This window comes from Centruroides sculpturatus, unplaced genomic scaffold (assembly GCF_000671375.1).
Source record: "Centruroides sculpturatus isolate CEXI.00-Female unplaced genomic scaffold, Cexi_2.0 scaffold424, whole genome shotgun sequence".
NCBI lineage: Eukaryota > Metazoa > Arthropoda > Arachnida > Scorpiones > Buthidae > Centruroides > Centruroides sculpturatus.
Window position 1 is genome coordinate 311,858 of NW_019384695.1, and position 20,405 is coordinate 332,262.

General features: G+C 27.4%; 1 protein-coding gene across 1 annotated transcript; it reads left to right on the forward strand.

Moving 5' to 3' along the window:
• The first annotated feature begins 2,180 nt into the window (after positions 1–2,180).
• Positions 2,181–19,700, forward strand: LOC111627424 (acyl-protein thioesterase 1-like). Its single transcript, XM_023370989.1, has 7 exons — positions 2,181–2,479; positions 9,969–10,000; positions 10,087–10,152; positions 10,305–10,423; positions 10,497–10,672; positions 16,852–17,016; positions 19,445–19,700. The coding sequence occupies exons 1-7, from the start codon at positions 2,408–2,410 to the stop codon at positions 19,535–19,537; spliced, it is 723 nt and encodes a 240-aa protein (XP_023226757.1). The 5' UTR covers positions 2,181–2,407; the 3' UTR covers positions 19,538–19,700.
• Positions 19,701–20,405: the final 705 nt, after the last annotated feature.

Here is a 20,405-nt window from a genome sequence, read left to right on the forward strand (position 1 = left end):
TTTACAAAGTATTGTCGTCTTCAGAGCTTTTTCGTCGATCTTGATCTGAAATATCAGCAACGTCTTCATTTTTCTTATTTTTATTATAAAAAACTTTTTATGTATGACAAAATAAAAATATGTTATCGATCGAAAATTTTTTCTAGCGGTTCGCGTTTGTTCAATCGAGAACCGAGCAATTTATTTTCTAGAATTTATATTCGAGTTGGGAACAGTTCGAATACCGAGATACCGCTGTATTTCGTTCGGCACTTTTACAAATGATTACTTTCCTACGGTTAAAAAAGTTTAATGACACCTAAAAATGTTTAAATAAAGTTTACTAAATACGAATATTAATGTATAAAAGGCCCACCACTGGCCGAATGGTTCCGTTCCTGAATACTAGGAGTTCGGTTGTGGGTTTGCAGGACGTGGAGTTCTTCGGTTTTTCTCCACGTTTGTAATGCCTGAATACAAACCTTACTCTTAAAAGGACCTCCCGGAAGGCATTTCTCCCCTCGCGTAACATCGATTCACCAAAGAAGGCAACGGGGAACCACTCTGATACTAACTTTTCCCAGGACTCGCCTTGGCGCTTAAACTAATCTCCAATTAAGCTGCGCCGGGTGATCGCCGACGTGAGGTCATGACCTGATATGGCACATGAAGAGAGAGAATGTATAAAAACAAAACACAATGACAGTCTTAAGAGCTAAAGTCTGAAAGCAACGACAACTAGTTAATAGGAAAGCTAGAACAAGGAAGAAACAATTTTCACTATCACTTTTCATTAAACTTGACAAAAGGCACAAAACCTGTTGAAAATTTTAATATTCTAAAATGCATGGGCAAATTTAAGACAAACTCCATTATTCGAATAAAAAAAATATCGAATAATGGAGTTTGTACTTAAAAGTTGTGAAACTTTGTACGGAGAATTTCTCAAATTCTCGAATAGTGTTAGCAGGAAACCGGAGAGTGTTGTACGGAGGATACAGAGCCGGCCCTACCATAGGGCGAACGGAGCAGCCGCTCCAGGCGCTAAGTCTTAGGGGGCGCCTCAGTGGTAAAGAAAATTAAAGGGTATAAATTAGGGGCAACCAAGGGGGGCGCCATAATAGGATCTCGCTCCATCCTAAAACTTGCCTCGGACCGGCACTGGGAGGATATCACCAATTTTTAAACTGTATTAAAGCGAAACCCTGTTGTAGAAGTGCCGTGTTGTACGAGGGATATCTGTGCGTTCATGATGCCGTGATAAGCAAGCGGCGTCCTTGTGCATACATGATTTCTTAATAGTATGTTTGAATATAGTTATTTTTTCTAGAGTTTTTCCTGGGTGTTGGTCCCTGGTGGTTTTTACAGATTTAGCGTCCTTGAAGTGTGATATGTTCTCAAGAACAGTCACCATAATAGCCAGCATTGTAGTGCATTTTTTCTTTATATATTGTACAGTACGTCCTATTGCTGTTCCCTGAGCATAGTGGGAAGGTTTCGGGACGTGTACCCTATGTATGTTGAGCCAGTTTTCTAGACCAAAAATGAAGGATATTTCATGCACTACTGGAGTTATAGTAAGGTCGACTGGGACTTGTCTTTACGCAACTAATAATTCTTTATTAATCGTTTAAAATTTTCTCCTGTAATTCAACCATATAACTACTCTTGATATCTGTGCGTAATTCAAAACAACCTTCGGTAGTTTTGAAATAAAAGCATTTAACTCTCCATCCTTTGGCACTGAGAAGGTCTTTTTTAAGTATGCCCATTATGGGTTCGGCCAAGCCCACAATGGAGCAGCCAAGTGGTAAGGGATAGGATCCAATATTTCAGCCCCTGGGATTTTTCGATCAGTCAGGTCAAAATCCCAGGTCTCCAGAGTGGCGCTGCTAGTTAATTAACTACGCTTCCATTTTGTCCGTTCCGTGCCATAAGAATCATTAGTAAGCACGCAAAGTCGCAAAAAGGAAGATAATTTCAGGATCACGAACGACCGACATTTTAAATTAAAATTAAAAAAAAATCCTAAAAGTAATTTATCATATTAATACACTTTAAAACTTCGCAAAACTCATTTCCATTTAAAATTAGAATAAAAATTATTTAATAAAACCCTAAAATTGAGAATAATATTAATAAATAAAAACATAATAAATTTTACTTAAAAAAAAATTTTTATTTCCGTTTAATCAGTTGCCAAATCAGGTTTTTCGATTATCATATATTATATACTGTATATATATATATTTATACAGACACATACACGCACGTATTATGAAAGGCTTAAGGTGGATGAAAGTTGACGGTTGTTGTAGATAGACGATGTTTAAGTGTTCCCTTAAAATTAAAATAGCGTAAATAAAACAAATATAAATAAAGCACGTGCCCGAAGCCAGGGTACCGAAATAACACGGTGAATAAAGTAATGGGAACAAGTAGCTCGAGAACCATGCCTCCACCAGTTATTTTATCAAATACTGCCAAACAAACAGCTACTGTAAGTCTCTTTTGTAATGAATTAGTGAATTTAAACATACAAATTTGCAGTTAGTGTATTTTCATATCCTAAATGTAAATGTATAGAAGTCACATTTATCTTCTCAATGTCACATTCATGTACAAATTAAATGTAGTTTCTACCCAGAACTGAGTTAATATCTCATTATTTGCACTTAAAGACAGTTTGAATGTGACATTGAGTACTTTATTGTGACTTCATACAGTTACCATTTAATGTAATTGTATGAAAATTACACATTTACAGTTACATTAAATGGAAATTTGTTTATAAGTTATATATAATTAATTTGTTACTTATAAATACAATGATAACAGTAAAAATTATTATAAATGAGAATATGTTTACTATTTATATATATATATATATATATTTTTTAATTTTTTAACAGACTTTTGACGACCGACCTTTCTTTGTAGGCTACTTGGCCGTCGAAATAAAAATGTCCTTTAAAAAACAGAAAAATATCCAATTAAAAATACAAATTTAAAAATTGGAACGGTGTTTTTTTTTTAAAGGACATTTTAAATTTGACGGCCAAGTAGCCTACAAAGAAAGGTTGGTCGTCGAAAGTTCGTATTCTGGAACGCAAAGTGAATAAATGGTGGTTCCTTTTTTGGACAGACTGTCTTCAAATTTAGCTATTGAGCTGTTAAAAAAAAAATGAAAAATATTGGAACTTTGATCTGTTCCAAATCTGAAAAAATAAAAGTTTGAAATTGGATGCTTAAGTAATGATTAATTTATGTGGGTCTTGTCCTTTATATTTTATTGAAAATAAATCTTTTAAATCAACAGATTGACTGTTTTAATCAGTCATGTTCAAATTTGGAAACAAGTTCTAAAATTTTTACATATTATAGAACTTCTTAATAATATAGTATATAGTATTCTGTTGTTTATTTTTAAGCAATACACTGTTTTCTCTCTTTATTTACAATTAAGATGTACAGTACATGATAGACATTTCCAAAACACAGAATTTTTGAGTGTATAATGCATTTCACAGTTTTAAAACTTCAGTTTTAAATTCATCAGATGATCATATTTGCAGAGTAAAAACTTATTTTTTGTATAATGTGAATAATATGAAAATAATGGGAAGAAAATGACTTGTGATGAATTCTATTGATGAATATACAATTTGTACAGTCTAATATTATTAAAAATATTTACAATGTAATGCTGACAGTTATATGTTGAAAATTTTATTGCTTGTAAAAAAATTGTTTCTAATCATTTATTTGTTAATATATCCTCACTTATGTAATAATGTACTTTATAGTACTCAGTCTTAATGTATAATTTAAAACCCAATTGATCTTGCAATATTCAAAATTTTCATTTCATATAATTATTTATATATTTCATATAACAACTGCTTCTATAATTAAATCATATAACTTTTGTTTATTGCATTTGTTAAAGCATATTTTTCTGCATAAATTTAGTAATTTCTTATATTTCATCATTTAGTATTTTCTGTAATAAATAATTGCATTTTATGTCATTTTGTACTTATAAAATTTGTCAGAGAATATGTAACAAACAAAAAGAAACTGAAATATTAAAATGAAATATGAAACGAAAAATTTTTAAAAGATTCAAAAAAATTTAAAACATTTTAAAAATGCTCTCAAAAAATTTGAGAATATTTTTTAAATTATATGAATTTTGTTTCTGATTATTATGTTCATAAAATATATACAACAGCCTAAAGTTTTTTTAAATAAATTATTAATTTTCAGGTCAGTATCTTGATAAAATATATTTTTTTTAAATCTATAAAATTTACTTCATTTAGATTTGATTTCTTCATACTATTCTAAGTCTATTTGATTAAAATAAATTAAATTTATACTCATAAAAAAAAAACCAATACTTTTCAAAAACTAAAAAATTATAAGATTTAGCATGTTATATAACAATTCTTCCTCTGCTTAACTGATTTATTTTACCTATGTGATAATTATTGACCAATATGCTAAATAAATTTTTAACCTCTTTTTATGCTATCAGCCCCAATGTGTGTGATAACAATAACTAATAATGATTGCATGTTATCAATCTAAATCAATGTGTTAACTGTTAAACATTAATTATGCTAATCATTATTTGTTCCAATGCAATAAATAGTTCAGATTTCTGGCATTATAGTAGTAGTTATTGAAGTTGGTAGCAGAAAAACAATACCAGATGAATTATATATCAATAATAATAAATCTTTAAGTTATATATTTTATAATTACTTTAACATGTCTTTTTGATGTCAGTCAAGAAAATCAGAATTTCTACCAATTATATCTCTATATACTTATTCTACTTAATGTTATCAGTCAATTATTGTCATCAATTTATACAGGTTTCAAAATGATTATAAGCTGAGCTTATTGTATTCAATTATTCTTTTGTTGTGAGAAGAATTTTGAAATAATAATAATATATGTAATTATTATTAAATTTTTATAAAAAATTTTGTTTCAGTAGCAGTTAAAGATTTATAATAAAATTTTTCTAACTACTTAGTTTTTTTTTCAATCTGACATCAAATTTTCAATATTTGTTTTGTGTAATTTAGCAAATACCATTATTCATAATAATAATAATAATAATTCTCTTTCAATATCAAATTTCTGAAAATATTTGTAATTCACCTTGTAACACTGGATACATCTCCAAAACTTATCATACTGTATGTCGATTCTACTAAAAATTTATGAAATCAGTAAATTTCACATTCACAATATTAAGTAAATGCAAACTTGAAAATATTTTATAGGAAAAAATGAGATGATTTGATTTTGTAAAGTATTAATTAATTAAAGCATAAAAGTATGCTTTTAATAAATGCCTTAAACAAATTAATTTTTGGTAGTATTATTTAGTTTTAAGATTTCTGGTTTTATTTTAATCTGTGATAACAGATTAAATTTATGTTTTTTACTATGTGCTCCTGCAGTCTGATCTCCAAAGAGCGTTTGGTCAATCTGATGTAAAAGAGTTCCCTATCAAATCTGTTGTCTCTAATGGGGATACTGTACACACCCAGTAGTCTGTTCTGGTTGGGAGGTCTTTCCCATTGCAGAAGATGTGAAATATGGTGGGACATCTTCTGTGTGTGATCTGAATTCAGCACTTCCTGGCAATCTCGGTGTAAAGCATTTTTTCACATACACCCTTAACCGATTGCTCTGTCCCATCAGAAACTCCCTTTTCACCTGAGGAAGAACTCGCATAAGTTCGAAAAAGTTTGTGGTGAATTTTTTCTTTTGTTTTTTTTTTTTCATCACACTGGAAATAGGTTCTAGGAGTACGATTTTTGAAAATATATAAATTTTTTCACATACTTTTGGTGCTTGAAATTTCATATACTGGCAAGCTTCTGTTTCATTTAATTTATTTTTAAATGTATAATTTTTATAAATATCAACATTTTTCATGTTAAAGTGGAGAAGTAGCTTCCAAATAAAGGTCATCTCTGGTGTGAAATTGTTATTTCCTAATTGTGTACAAAGGGACAATGAAAGAGGATACCTTTACAGTTAATTCAATGAAAATTTTATATATATATATATAATTAGATTTTATACATTTTTTGATTTAAAATTTTAAAAAAGAAAAAAGCATTCTTTATTAGAATCCATTTCACATTTATTTTTAAAAATGAATGTTCAATCTGATGATATATTTGGATCTTGAAAAACATTTAATCCCAGCTGATTGATAACTTATTTACTGTTGTTTTTCCATTTTGTTGATAAAATATGGAATTGATAACTAATAATTAAGAGATAATATTTGTTTATTGAAAATAGATGTCAATAAAATTAATTTAAAAAAATATTTTATAATGGAAACATATATCAGTAAACTCGCCAAAAAATTATAATTGTTAGATGATGATTTGAATTTATAAATGTTTAAAATTTCTAGTGACAAATTTTAACAAAATATAATCACAGTACATGTAGCAGCATTATATATAATAGTTGTATCAATTAAGATATTTGGGAAAAATGCACATTCACTATGAAGTATAATTTATTCAAAACTTAATGCAAAAGCTACTTGTGCAAATAGCATGATGTACTGGTAACAGATTTATAATACTAATAGTATTGAGGACTCCTTGTGTACTAGTATGGTAGACCTAAAATGAACTTAGACATGAGATTTGGAAAAGAACCATTTATAACTTTTGCAAACTTTTTCCATCTGTTAACAAGTCCCTATCTTGAGTTTTGCATGCTATTCATTAGCATAAACCAGTCCTTTGTGATAAGTTCAGAATTATGGTATGTTTGGAGGGTTAATTTCTTTGGGCACAAAATTGATGCCCAATTTAATCAGTTTAGCTTGAGTCTGATATACTACTGTACATAGGAACAGTGGCCAGATCAAGTCAAAAAATCTATTTGTTTGGGTGCTTTTTGGGTTATAAGAGATCAATATGTTCTTAATACACTCAGTTACATAAGTGTCCTGGTCTATGGCTCCTTTTGATTCTATGAAAAAATGGCTCTGATAGTCTTGACTGTAAGCCAGGCCAATAACATTTGTCCAAATTTTGCCTTGTGATGCAATCTTTTCTTGTTATTGGGTATTTCTCTCTTATGGATAGTAACTTTCATTGTCCGTTGTTACATCAAATCTGAAAGGTATATGTTAGTGCCTTTGAAAAATGTGGATAATCACTGCTGTTACCACCATTCTTGACCTAGGTTTGTTTCTGTTAGACTTTTACCTTTTTACCACATATCCCATGTCAAACACTATCCTTCTCAGTTTTGCTTGATATCCCAGGCCATTGAGTTTAAACTGACATGAGACCAACTTTGGTATTGAGGGTTTGCTTCAGGCTGTGCTTGTCTTTGTTATCCAAACTTCATTTGGTTGACCCAAACATGGCTTTCTACTACTAACCATTTTCTAGTTGATTCAGGATCTTGTAAACTCACATTGTTTGAAATCAGCAGTTACAAAATATCTAATGATGTCTGATTATTTTTTTTCCAAATCTAGACAAAGCTCACAAAATATTCTCTACTTTTTTGTCAACTGTCTTTTGGTTTAACTCCAGTCATTGTGATAATTTAGAAAATAACTGTATATTTAATGTCAGTTGAAAGCAGACAATGTCTGTTCTAATTTACAAATTCATTCTACCAAGAACACTAAAATTTATGCATGTTTGTTTTTTCTGAATGTCTTAAGTTCTTAAATTAATTCTTTTAATATCTGAAAATGTTTGCATTATTACTTATGATTTTATTCATATTTTGCTATACAACTATGGATTTTTATTGTTAACTACAATGCTTGGTTTTTGTGTAGATTAAATATTTCAGTATCCTTAATTCTTTTATCAAATTACGTGATAAGTGCACGATATGAATTAAGATTATATATATTTTAGAAATCCCCATTGTTTAGATTTTCTAGATAGAGATAAGAAAAGATTAACTTTTTTTATGATGTAAGAGAAAATTGTTCTCTGAAAATAAATAAATTTTAATCTCTTAATAGCTGACATATTTTTTTGTTAAATTATGGCTTTGATAACCCAAAAAATCTTAATGAAATACTTTCAATAAGTAATATTTTCTATTATTTATTCTTAAATTTTACTTTATTATTACATAAATATTGAATACCATATGACCATATATTTGTTGTATATTTAAACACACTGAAAAGCTGGAACAGTTGATTAAAAACATTTCAAACCACTTATATTTACTTATTTTGTATCTTGTTCATTGTACAAAATGGATCTCTTGCCTGATGAAGGCTCCTTAAAGTGGCTGAAAACATTTGTGCTTTCATTAAATTTTACATGCTGGAGCAAGTATAAGTGGTATGAAGTGCTGCATATTTAATAGGATGGTAAACAAACAGCAAATGCGTTTTAATAAAGATAAATATTTAATTTGGAAACTTTTCTAATTGTAAGTTTTGAGACAATTCTAAAGAAAATCATAATGCATCTTACTTGAAAAATGTACAGAAAATTTTGTATATCTTGAAAATTGCTTACGGAACTTTTATGATGATCTTACCAATATTTTCATTTGAGAACATTAGATTCTAAACTTTAATAAAATTTTCAAGATCCTTGAGCACTTTTCAAGATTTTTGTTTTACAGTAAGTGTTATCATCCACCAATAGTCATATTTCATTTTTAATAAAGAATTGTGTTGAATAAATGTTTGATGGATACTTAAAAATAATTGACATTTACTACAGATTAAATATAATGAAAATTCTTAGATTTTGCAGATTCAAATGTTGGAAATTGTTAAAGATTTTGACCAGAAATCATTAATATAGGTCTATATATAGGCCTATATTAATGACTAATTTTTATATATATATATATAAATGTTTTCAAAATCAAAAATTCAAAAATACATTATAAATAATAATTCAGTTTTAAGTTGGTATGTTTTGATGCTGTGTAGATTGCAACATAACTGTTATGAAAAATATCCTGTTATTCTCAAGGTTATATAATGTAGAATTTAAGCTAAAAAGTTTTGACTCAAATATTAAAAATATCAAACAAAATTTTTAAATTAAAATTAGTAACATATAAAATTGGATAATTTGGTATATTCTTAACAAATATAAAATTATTAAAGATAACAGATTGAAGTTGTTAAATGTTTTACATAATTGGTTGAGAAATATTTTATATCTTGATCAAATTAATCTTTAATTCTTACACAGAAAAATGAGATGGAACAGCATTTCTATTCTGTTACTTTTATAATTTTTTAAAATCATGAAAAGAATCAGTTTTAAAAATAAATATATAGATATTATACTGTTAATCAAATATACCAAATTTCTGTCTTAATGAAACAGTAATTCAGTTAAACAAGAATTAACTTCAGAATTAAAAGTATAAATATGAAGATTTTTCTGATTTTAGAGTAAAGAATTAATAATAGAAGTGCACAATATTGGCTGATTGGATAAAACCACTGAAAATTGGTGGTTGGTTGCATCCAACCAATGTACTGGCTTCATGGATTTTTCTGGGTTTTCTTCATGTGTCTACATGGATGAATTGGACTTGTTCAATCAGTGCAGGAAATATATGGACAGGTGCCAGCCTCTATGAATATGAAGGAACCAGTTCTACTAGTGTCTCTGGAAATTTCCCAATGTCTCTATCTGCAGCTGTGTGTTTAAAACCTAAACAGGGCCAACTTTTTACAGAAAGGCCTTCAGGAGCCACTTCCTCTTTGGCAGATTACTCGAGTGCTGCATTGCCTTATCCTATCAAACTAATTTGGACTGTAATCTGAATAATTAGAAGCTTAAATTTTTAAATTTCTTAGAGTGTACTAACATTGCCATCAATTTTAATTTTTGTGTCAAATATTTTAAAATATTGGACATAAACATATTTAATGCTTATCAAAGATGTGTGAAAAATAAAAGTAATTGAATTTCTTTCAGATTATATTTCTTCATGGTCTTGGAGATACTGGGTAAGTTGATTTAATTTAAATAATATCAACATTTTAAAGAAGAAAAATTTTATATATATGGTGTTGTAATGTAATTTAATTAATAGGCATGGCTGGTCGTCAATATTTTCACCATTTCGTGCATCTCACATAAAATATGTTTTTCCTACAGCGTAAGTATTATTATTTTGTGATTTCTATGTTTCATTGTATTAATAATTTTTTATTTGTAAAGGTAAAACAATGTAAATAATTATAGTTAATTTTATATTTAATCTATTTTAATTTCTTAAATAATGTAAAAAAAAAACTTAAATATATTTAGGCCAACAATTCCAGTGACAATAAATGCAGGTTTTTCAATGCCTGCTTGGTTTGATTTAAAAAGTATTAGTTTACAAGGGCCTGAAGATGAAGAAGGCATAAGAAGTGCAACTGAAAAAAGTATTTGATAGTTTAAAAAGTTCAAAATTTTTATGTTATTCTTAATTATTAATATTTAAATTGATTTTATTAGTTCATCAAATGATTGAATACGAAGAAAGTAAAGGCATTCCCTCCAATAGAATCATAATTGGTGGATTTTCGCAAGGTGGTGCTCTTGCTCTGTATTCAGCTTTAAGGTATAAGAAAACACTTGCTGGAATTATTGCATTTAGTTGTTGGCTACCTTTGCATACAAATTTTCCTCAGGTAAGATTAATAATTTTCCTCAGGTATAGATAATCAAGTCACTTGAGATGAATGCTTTAAAGATTTTGGTGCTTTTGTTGGATTCTCCTTTAAATATACACAAATGTTGAATTCTTTCCTCGGATAACTTTTTGATTATGATAAATCTTTGTTTTCTTTCTTTTACACACACACACACACACACACACTGTAAATTTGTAAATTGACATTTACTGAACTCTGTAAACATAAATATTTATAGACAGACAATTCAGAATATTTTCACATAAACCACTCTTTAATTTTAGGCATCTTTTCTCCCTTATTTTCTGTACCTTTCTAGTATAAAAATTGTGTTTTGAAATGTAAGTTATTTTCATTTATTATAAAACTTAACTTAAACAATAATAATGGACTAACATTACACATTGAGTCAAGGAACTTGCCAAACTCATCACATTACTTTTTATGAGTCATTTTCATTTGGGCCCACCAGTGGCCAAGCGGTCTTCATTCCCTGAACACTGGGAGTTTGGTTGTGGGTTCGCGCCTCGCTCGGACGGGCTGGCCATGTAGAGTTTTCCAGGTTTTCTCCACATCTGTAACACCTAAATAGGGGTCAATTTCTCTTAAAAAGACCACCTGGAAGGCATCCCCCCTAGGCAGATCACCCAAGTGTTGCATTGCCATGACTAAACAAACTAACAAACAAACATTTTCATTTGATCACTCAAAGACCATAAAAATTGAAAGATACCAATATACTATTACCATTCAGTTTAATTTCTTATCAAGTACAGTTGACACCTTAAAATGGACACCAATAAAGTGAATTCTTGCATTAAAATGAATTTTGCTGTTGCCCTGGCAAAATGCCATTGTCATAACATTAATTTTCATGCGATAAAGCAAACAAAAGTTTTACCAGAATTCATTAAACAAAACTGTAAATTATCTTTGCAACCCCCGAGAAATAACCATACTTTCAATAATGATTTTATTATCCACATCAAAAAGTTCTCAAAGCAAAATGGTACTGTGTTATAAATGTTTTGTTTGAGTAAATAGATTTTCTTCTCCTAGTAAGCAAAGACCAGTTTGACCCCAATTGTAGAGCAATTCAAACATCTTGTTTCAGCATACCATTTACTGTTCTCAGAAAATAGAAGTTAAAAGATGTCTGTCTCTTTGAATGGCTATTGTTCTATGCAGACACATGCTAGTTTGCATATTGGGCAGTGAACACAGTGATTCCAGGTTTGGCTATTTTGTGTAAAAAAAATTTTTTTTTACTCTTTTGGCACCAAAAAATATTTTCCAATCTTCAACAGAAAAAAAATTACAGATTTCTGTTAGCTTTGTTTTGCTCTGTTATACTGCTCCACAGTTAAACAGTGAATGCTGTCTTCTCTAAATTGATTTGAAAATCATTTAGAACATTAATTTGTTTTGTAAATAAATTTAATTTTATTTAACTTTAAATTTAATTAATTACTTTAAAATATTATAATTTAGAGATTTTGATTGCCTATTAATCATTAACTCTGTAAATTATATGATCTTGATCCTGAAACTTATTAATACAATTTTTGATAAAGCAAACTAATTACTATTCCCCTAGCAATTTGTATTAATGTGAGTTGACTGTATACTATATTTATATAAAACTAACTATTACAAAGTTAAATCTTCTGTATAATCATACAATAAATAAACATAAAACATCCTCAAATCCAAAACCTTAGTCCTGTAAAGTACTATTTTATTTTTCCAACTTTTCCAACGATTATTGACACGACTGTGTGCCGGAAATAGCCGTTCCCTAACGGGTACTTTATGCAGATTCGCGTTAGTGTGCCAGGCCTAGACTTTTAGCATGCACCGAAATTAAATAATGACAAAGTTTGTCAATAACAAATCAAATATTTAATTCATTTCTAGTAATAAACTATTTACAAAATTTAGTAAAAATCAAATAACAATTTATTCAATGAAAATCAATAAGAAGCAACCCGACAAAACAAATCAAACTAGTTTCTAACTTAAATCTATTCCCCTTTGGAATTCAACAAAATTCAAAGACTTAACTTATATACAATAATTCTTATGAATTAAAGATCCTAATCGTCACCTCAATATACTAGGAACCTATTTCCTCAACTCTCAAGACTTTTTCTATTCGTCGATCCACCAATCGAATAACTTCAAAATTGCCTTGAAACTATTGATCCTATCGGACACCTCTTTCGTTCACTGCTACGAAGCTCACCAAGCTTGTTGCTAACTGGAGTTCACCTTGTCCGTCTTCACTTGACGTTCAGTCTTTATACTGTGAGGTGACGTCACAATTCTGAATGTGATCACTCCCCTCATTTACATACTTATTTGCTAACAATCTATTTGTCTGGCAGCCTATTTTCCAACAACACTCACTAACCTTTTACATTATTCTTTTTTACAATTTTCAGGATGTTTTATTCTTTTAAGGTTTAGCGAATTTAAGTTGTGCTTGTGGGGTCTTTTCCCCCCCCTTTTTCTCGGTGCGGACTTACTTTTTTCCGCTTGGGAGCGCAAGGATGCGCAAGTTTTTCCTATGGCGCTTTTCTCTCGTCAGTGAGTTGGTTTCTCTTCTATTTTTAAGTTTCTAAGGTGAATGGTGAGGAAACCTTCGTCCTAACAAAATATAAGCCCCAAACAAAAATATAATAAAAAGCAAAAATAAAAGTAAATAAAAATAATGCTCGGACTTGGTTCCTTACAGTCCAACAACAAAGTTTAAAGATGTTTTTTGTTTAACTGTAACTATTATGACAAAAAATGATATTATTGTTAACTAATATAAAAATTTTTTAAAAACTGGCTGATGGATTTACACATTAGTAAAAGTTCATAGAAAGACTACAAGGTTTTTACTCTTTAATATAAATTTATTGATTTTAATAATAATTTCAGTTTTGACATTAATTTATATTTGTATATCATCTTTTCTTATACATCCATATTCAATTCAATTCAATTCTTTATTGTATGAACCTTAGTTTGTTACAAGGGGGTTACATAAAAACTGAAGTTAGTACAATTTAACAAATTATATTAATTTGTTAATAATACAATAATAATCATTTTTATACGTATTATGTAAATCTGAAATTAGTAAAATTTAACAAATTAATTAAATAGCTTAATACAAAATAACACAAAATAAAATACACAAAAATAATCATTTCTTGAAAAACATGATAATTATATCTTTTCAGGATTTAAATCTTGTCAAATACTTTTTTCTATTTGTTTCAAATTTGATACAGTGAAAGAATACATTTCCAAATTTTATACGTTTGCAAACTACAGTTACTGCAAATTCTCTAAAGGTCTATTATTTGTCTACTCTTATACAAAGATATAAAATATATACATCAAAATATAATTTTGGCCACATCTCAGCTGTAGAATTAATAATACAATTTCTGTAATTACTCAGGATATATTTCTTCATAATTGAAGTTTAGACTATTTACAAAAAAAATCAAATTTTTGAGTCTATCTTAATCCTTTTTATACAACCCCAGAAGTAACAGTTAACATGGTTTTGAAGAATATATTTCTTAAAACAAAGGTAAACAATAAGTAAAAAAAAAGGTTCACAATGTTAAAAACGATCAAGTGTCAGCCTTCTGTTATAGGTATATTTACATGATAATTTATGTCCATAAACAAATAATCCTCACATGTAGTTGTTTTAAAAATACAATTTAATTGAAAAGGCTTGTTCTTTTCTAACAAAGACCAATCTTCTTGTTATACATCCATATAATTCTATATATCATCTTAAGTATATATTATCTAATCACTTAATACTGATATTTTCAAATGTATCAATAATGAGTACACTACATAGAATGACACTTATCATTTATGCACGTAAAAATATTAGCCAGTTATTCATAAACTTGATTCTAACAATTGTTAATTTTCAAAATTTTCTAAACTATAGAATTTTTTCATGTAAGAATTGTGTATATCTAAAGTTTGATTATATTTAGGATAAAAATATTTTCATATTTATTAGTACTATTTTTTAGATTATGTTTAAATACAATAAACTAGATTCTAAACTTATGTTAGTTACAAAATCTAATAATTTTACATCTTATGTACATATTAATATTTATTTTTATTTAACCAATAAATCTCATCTCAGTTATATTGAGTGCTTTATTTTTCACTTTACTGTAAATTCATTCAGTTAGTTTATTTTTCTAGTTTTCTATAGATAATTCTTAAAATTTTCATAAAATAGAAAAATTATCTAAAATATAGAAAATGTGAAGTAAACTCAACAAAAAAACATGTTAATTATCTGAATGGAAAATCTGATAAGATCTAACTATAGCTAATATATTTGTGATTTTATTCCATAAAAAGTTTCTATGTGAAAATGCATAAAAATATTATTTTATTTATAATTTATTATCAGTGCAATTTAATGAATCAAAATTCTTTGTTGTTCATCAAAACTTCATTATGTTGAACAATAAATTATAAATAAAATAATATCAAAAATATAAAACAAATTAATTCAATGTAATTTCTTTAATTTACATTCTAATTTATAATCAAAAATATAAAATGTCATAAGTTAAAGCTTCTAGTTTTAATTTTGTAATAAAATTATAATTAAATCTTGTAATAAAATTTTATTTACTATTTAATTTGTATTTAGTTTTGTAATTGGAATAAAAATAAATATCATTTGGTAAAAATTTATTTTATGAAATATTTTTCAAAAACCAGTATGATTCTTGCCTTACATAAATTCAAAGTTTGTTAAAAAAATACAGAAAATCAAATTGATGGTTAAAAAAAATCAAAATTTATAATATTCTATCAAAGATACTTAAGTTGAACAGAAAAATAATGTAGATTCTCAATAAATATTCTAAATCTCAAGAAATCTTATAACAACCTTAATTAAATCTTGCCAAAGATTATTGTATTAAATTCAAATTCTTTTAATTACTAATAATATTAAGTATATTTTTTCATTTGTATACATATATTAACAATTGGATGGATCATTATAAAAAAAAATATATAGAATGATATGATACTGAAAAGAGATACAAATAAATCATTGCCAATCAAATATAGAAACTACTAAATCCTAAAATTGATGTATATAGAAATTTATGAAGTGCATGAATGAAAGATATTATACTCCATACAGGATAAAGAACAAAACTGGTATATAGCTGTCAAGAAAGGGTATGTATATGCAGTAATATATAGCAGTGAACAATGATGCAAGTTATCATTACATTTTCCATCTAGTTTTTGTCATAAACATTATTTTGTAGATTATTGTATATGGTACATTGATACAATTCAACAGCTGTCAACAATTCTTGTCATTCACAATGCAAGCAGCAAGACATGTTTTGGAAAATGGCAACTGATATTGCAAACATGCTACTACCTTCAGTGTATACTTCTCGTTGTTATTCTAACATGAATTGTAAATGTAAGACTATTAGAAATCAAATAAAGCAAGTTGTCCTGAGCATATTTGCTCAAGACAACTTGCATTGGGGAAGTTAATCCAATTCTAAGCATAGAAAAAGCTGTTGAAAAAGCCGCAGGGCAGACTGGTGTGTCATCTGTCGCCATCTTTGCAAGGAAAAAGCAACAATTTCTGAGTGTCAAAATCATACAATTAGAACAACATAAAATCCTTACAAATTAAATTATTGCTTTCATTATTTATTGTTGAAAGTGAAAGATAACAGCTTTGGATACTCCAGGCTAGTGTGCTATACAAAAACAAAAATAGTTTGGTATGAATCAGCTGAGTTTATGGTAGAATGATACATATGCAAGTAACATGGCTTTGTTCTTTATCCTGTGGAGAATATATAAGATTTTATTAGTTAATAGACCTAATCAAAAATCTTAATAAAAATAAAAAATACAGATCATCCTGTTCTATATTTTTTGCTATGTGGTAATCAAATTTCAGTTTTAATATATTGATTTTTAATTTTTAATTGACTAAAATTAATTAAAAATTATTAATATATTAAGACATAACAAAATTTTCTTAACTTTGTGCCAATTCAGTAATAATAATAATTTCATAAAATATAGAAAATTTTATAGTAACATTTTAATTTATTAATTTTTATTTTATATTATCTTATCAGGATGCTCTTGGTAATATGAACACACCCATGATCCAGTGCCATGGAGATTCTGATCCTATAGTCCCATTTGAATTTGGTCAATTGACATCTGAATATATAAAGAAATTCATGTCAAATACAAAATTTAAAATATATCCCAGTATGATGCATACATTTTGTGAAGAGGTAATAAAAACTTAAATTTTAAATATTTAAATATAAAAAGTATTTTTGTAGATATGTTCTGAACTTTATCAAATTTAATTAGTAATAGGAATAGCTTGCTAGAAAATTTCTTATTTTGTTGTTTGCACATGAAGATTATTTCAGTTTATTTAAATATTACTAAAATAAATAGAATTTATGATATAAACTAAATATTTTAGCTTATTTTTAGGTTTTATTGTATATAAAATATTTTTAAAAAGACTAATGTACAGACCATCTTTATCCTGTAATTTCATCACAGAATTAAATAGAAAATAGCTTAAATTTAATTGTACAACAGAACAAGCAATTATTTATTGTGACATCATCACAATGCCAGGCTGCAATTTTTAATCATATTTCTAATTTATTTAACTTAAAATATATGCTTTCCACCTCAAATTAGCCCCTGTACATCATACTTTTCCTTTAATAGAGTTGTGCCAGTCATCAATCTAACACCTTTCAGGGAAAAATTTTTGAATTGAAATAATTTGACTTCCAGTTTTCACTAGAAGCTCGTATATAGTTAACCGGGTCTCCTGTCCCTAAGGTTTCCATATCTGCTCTTGAATTTTGTCTATCTAACTCCATTCTTGAGATTAAGGAAAGACAGACGAATGACAATGGGAATTTACAGATCTACAATTTTTTCAAATTGCAAACCAATTATGGAGTAGGTGATTTATCATTTTGAAGAATCTTACAAGTGTTTGTTACATATGATTTGATTATTTAAAAATAATAGCTATTATTATTTTCATAAAATTTAACATTGATCAGTTAAAATTTTAAACATTTGATGTAGAATAAATGAAAACCATTTTGATAGTAAAAAAAAATATTTGTGTGATTGATAGTTGATTATAGTAGTTAAGTGAAAAGCACCAAGTGTGAGTCAAATACTAATATTTAGATGCAGATGAATTCTTTCTTGTTTGTTATGATACCTTAATAATCAAGATTTCAGAGCAAGTTTTATTTATATTTTTAAAAATCTTTTGATGCAGATGAATTCTTTCTTGTTTGTTATGATACCTTAATAATCAAGATTTCAGAGCAAGTTTTAGATATATTTTTAAAAATCTTTTAAACATTCTAACATTAGAATAACATATTTAAAATATCTCAGCACTATTCAAACATATCCGTACATTTTTCGACATCCTCAATATTATCTTAGCATAGGGGAGACCGGGGCAAGATCGGCATGTTAAGCTTTACTTAAATTTTGTGTAATAAATACTGNAAATAAATTTGTTTCATATTCATTGTAGAAATGTAGAATTCATGTTGCTTATGCTTTTGTTGTTATTGGGCCACAATTTGAAAAAACTGTAGCCTGATAAATTCTCTGTCTGCCTGTCTTTCCTTAATCTTGAAAATGGGGTTGGATAGATGAAAGATGAGAGCAGATATGGATACCTTAGGGCAGGAGGCCCTAATTAACTGTATACAAACTTCCAATGCTAACTGGAAGTCATATTATTTCAATTCAAAAAATTTCTCCGGAAAGGTGTTAGATAGATGATTACACGACTCTATTGTTAAAGGAAAAGTATGATGTACAGGGGCAAGCCACTACTAATTTGAGATGGAGAGTATATATTTTAAGTTAAATAAAAAAATATGATTAAAAATTGCAGCCTGGCATTGTGATAATGTCACAATAACCATAAATAACAAGCAGTTATTTGTGTGTTAGGCAAATATAGCAAAATATTAATTATGATTTAATATTAATATTGCATTAATATGAATAAACAAAAAAGGCTTTTTTGTATAGTCATATTTTTGCAATATTAATATTTAGATTTCCCTCTGCTTCTGAATTTCAAAATTTATCAGTGTATGGGTCTTATAACATGATATTGCAATTATCAGTCTTGATAGTGTTCAATAATTGTTGTAACATAGAAATTACTATTAAACATAATAATTTAAAATGCTATTAAACAAGCTGTTTTGTATTGTTTGATTTCAAAGCTGTCGTCAGGAAGCCATTGTCAAATTAAACATTGTATTTAAAGTGATTTGACAGTCTGATGTAAGATTAGCTCACTAAAGATACAGTAATCAATAACTCATTTCCTATTGCATGCCATCTTGTTCATCTGACATTTTATTTTGATGCATCTCTTTCAATAACATGACATTTCCTTCTTAATAAAAGTTTTATTTTGAAGATTATACTTTTAAAATTAAATATTTTCACCCATGTTCAAGAAAGCATGTTTTGCATGTTTTGTTAAATTTCTTCCTTTTTAATGATCAGATAGATCTAAATGAGGATAGTTTAAATTATAACCATTTTTCACAGTATTATATAATTTTTTACTCCATTTTTATATAAAATTATAATAATAAATGAAATACAATTTCTAATTATGTAAATTTTTATATATAGGAGTTAAAAGATACAATAAATTTTATTAATCAATATTTACCTCCTGTTAACGAAAGTGAAGATTCAGAGAGCTGTCAAAGTACAAAAAAATAGTTTAAAAGTAATAATTGTGCCTTCTGTTGTTATAATTTGAGAACTTTGATCCAAAATTAAAAGTTTTTTGATTAAGAAATGTTAAGTTTAAGTTATGAAGATGTTTATCAAGAAAATGAAATTATAAACATTGTTAACATTAAAAATCTGAATTTGTTTTGATGATGATTGCTGTTTTTTTTTTTTTTTTTTTTTTAAATATATATATCAAAAAGATAAAGGAAGTGCTTTTTCAATATTTAAATATAAGTAAAGTTGATTTTATAATTTAATTATATGCCTCATTGTAAACAAATTTAATAATTGCATTGTTTAATGGGGCCAAGACAAGTTGTAATATTAGATCTTTGTACATTTTATATTGAAAAAATATGTGGTTTTTATCAAAAATTCACATTCTGTAAATTATTATGCAACAGTTATTTTCCTTGTTATTTATGTGATGAAAATTAAATGTTAGAATTTATCATAGTTTTAAAAATCCAGCTGCTTAGGTGTGTTAAATGACATATCTTTCTCAGTTTTTATCAATGTATGTTAATACTGAATTAGCTTACAAATTCACAGTATTTATCATCACTCCTAATCAGGTAAGTAGCACTTTAAAAAGTATAGAAAACAAACAATTGATGATAGTATACTATGCAAAATTTTATAGAATTAGGTTCAACAATACTTTCATCAAGTTTAATTAGGAAATAAATTTTTTAAGATAATTTTATCAGAATGAATTTTGGAAGAAATTTGTATTATTAAAAACTTACTAACTTGTCCAATGTATATTTCTTGAAGATTATTAATAATGATCTTATGACAATTGATAAATTTTGACTCCATATCCATGAATATGAACATCTGACAAAATGGC

Excerpts from the sequence above, each read along its gene's own strand:
- LOC111627424 (XM_023370989.1), top strand. The coding sequence starts at position 2,408 with ATGGGAACAAGTAGCTCGAGAACCATGCCTCCACCAGTTATTTTATCA. Across the intron at positions 2,480-9,968 it reads CTGCCAAACAAACAGCTACT|ATTATATTTCTTCATGGTCT; the intron begins GTAAGTCTCTTT and ends AATTTCTTTCAG. Across the intron at positions 10,001-10,086 it reads CATGGTCTTGGAGATACTGG|GCATGGCTGGTCGTCAATAT; the intron begins GTAAGTTGATTT and ends TTTAATTAATAG.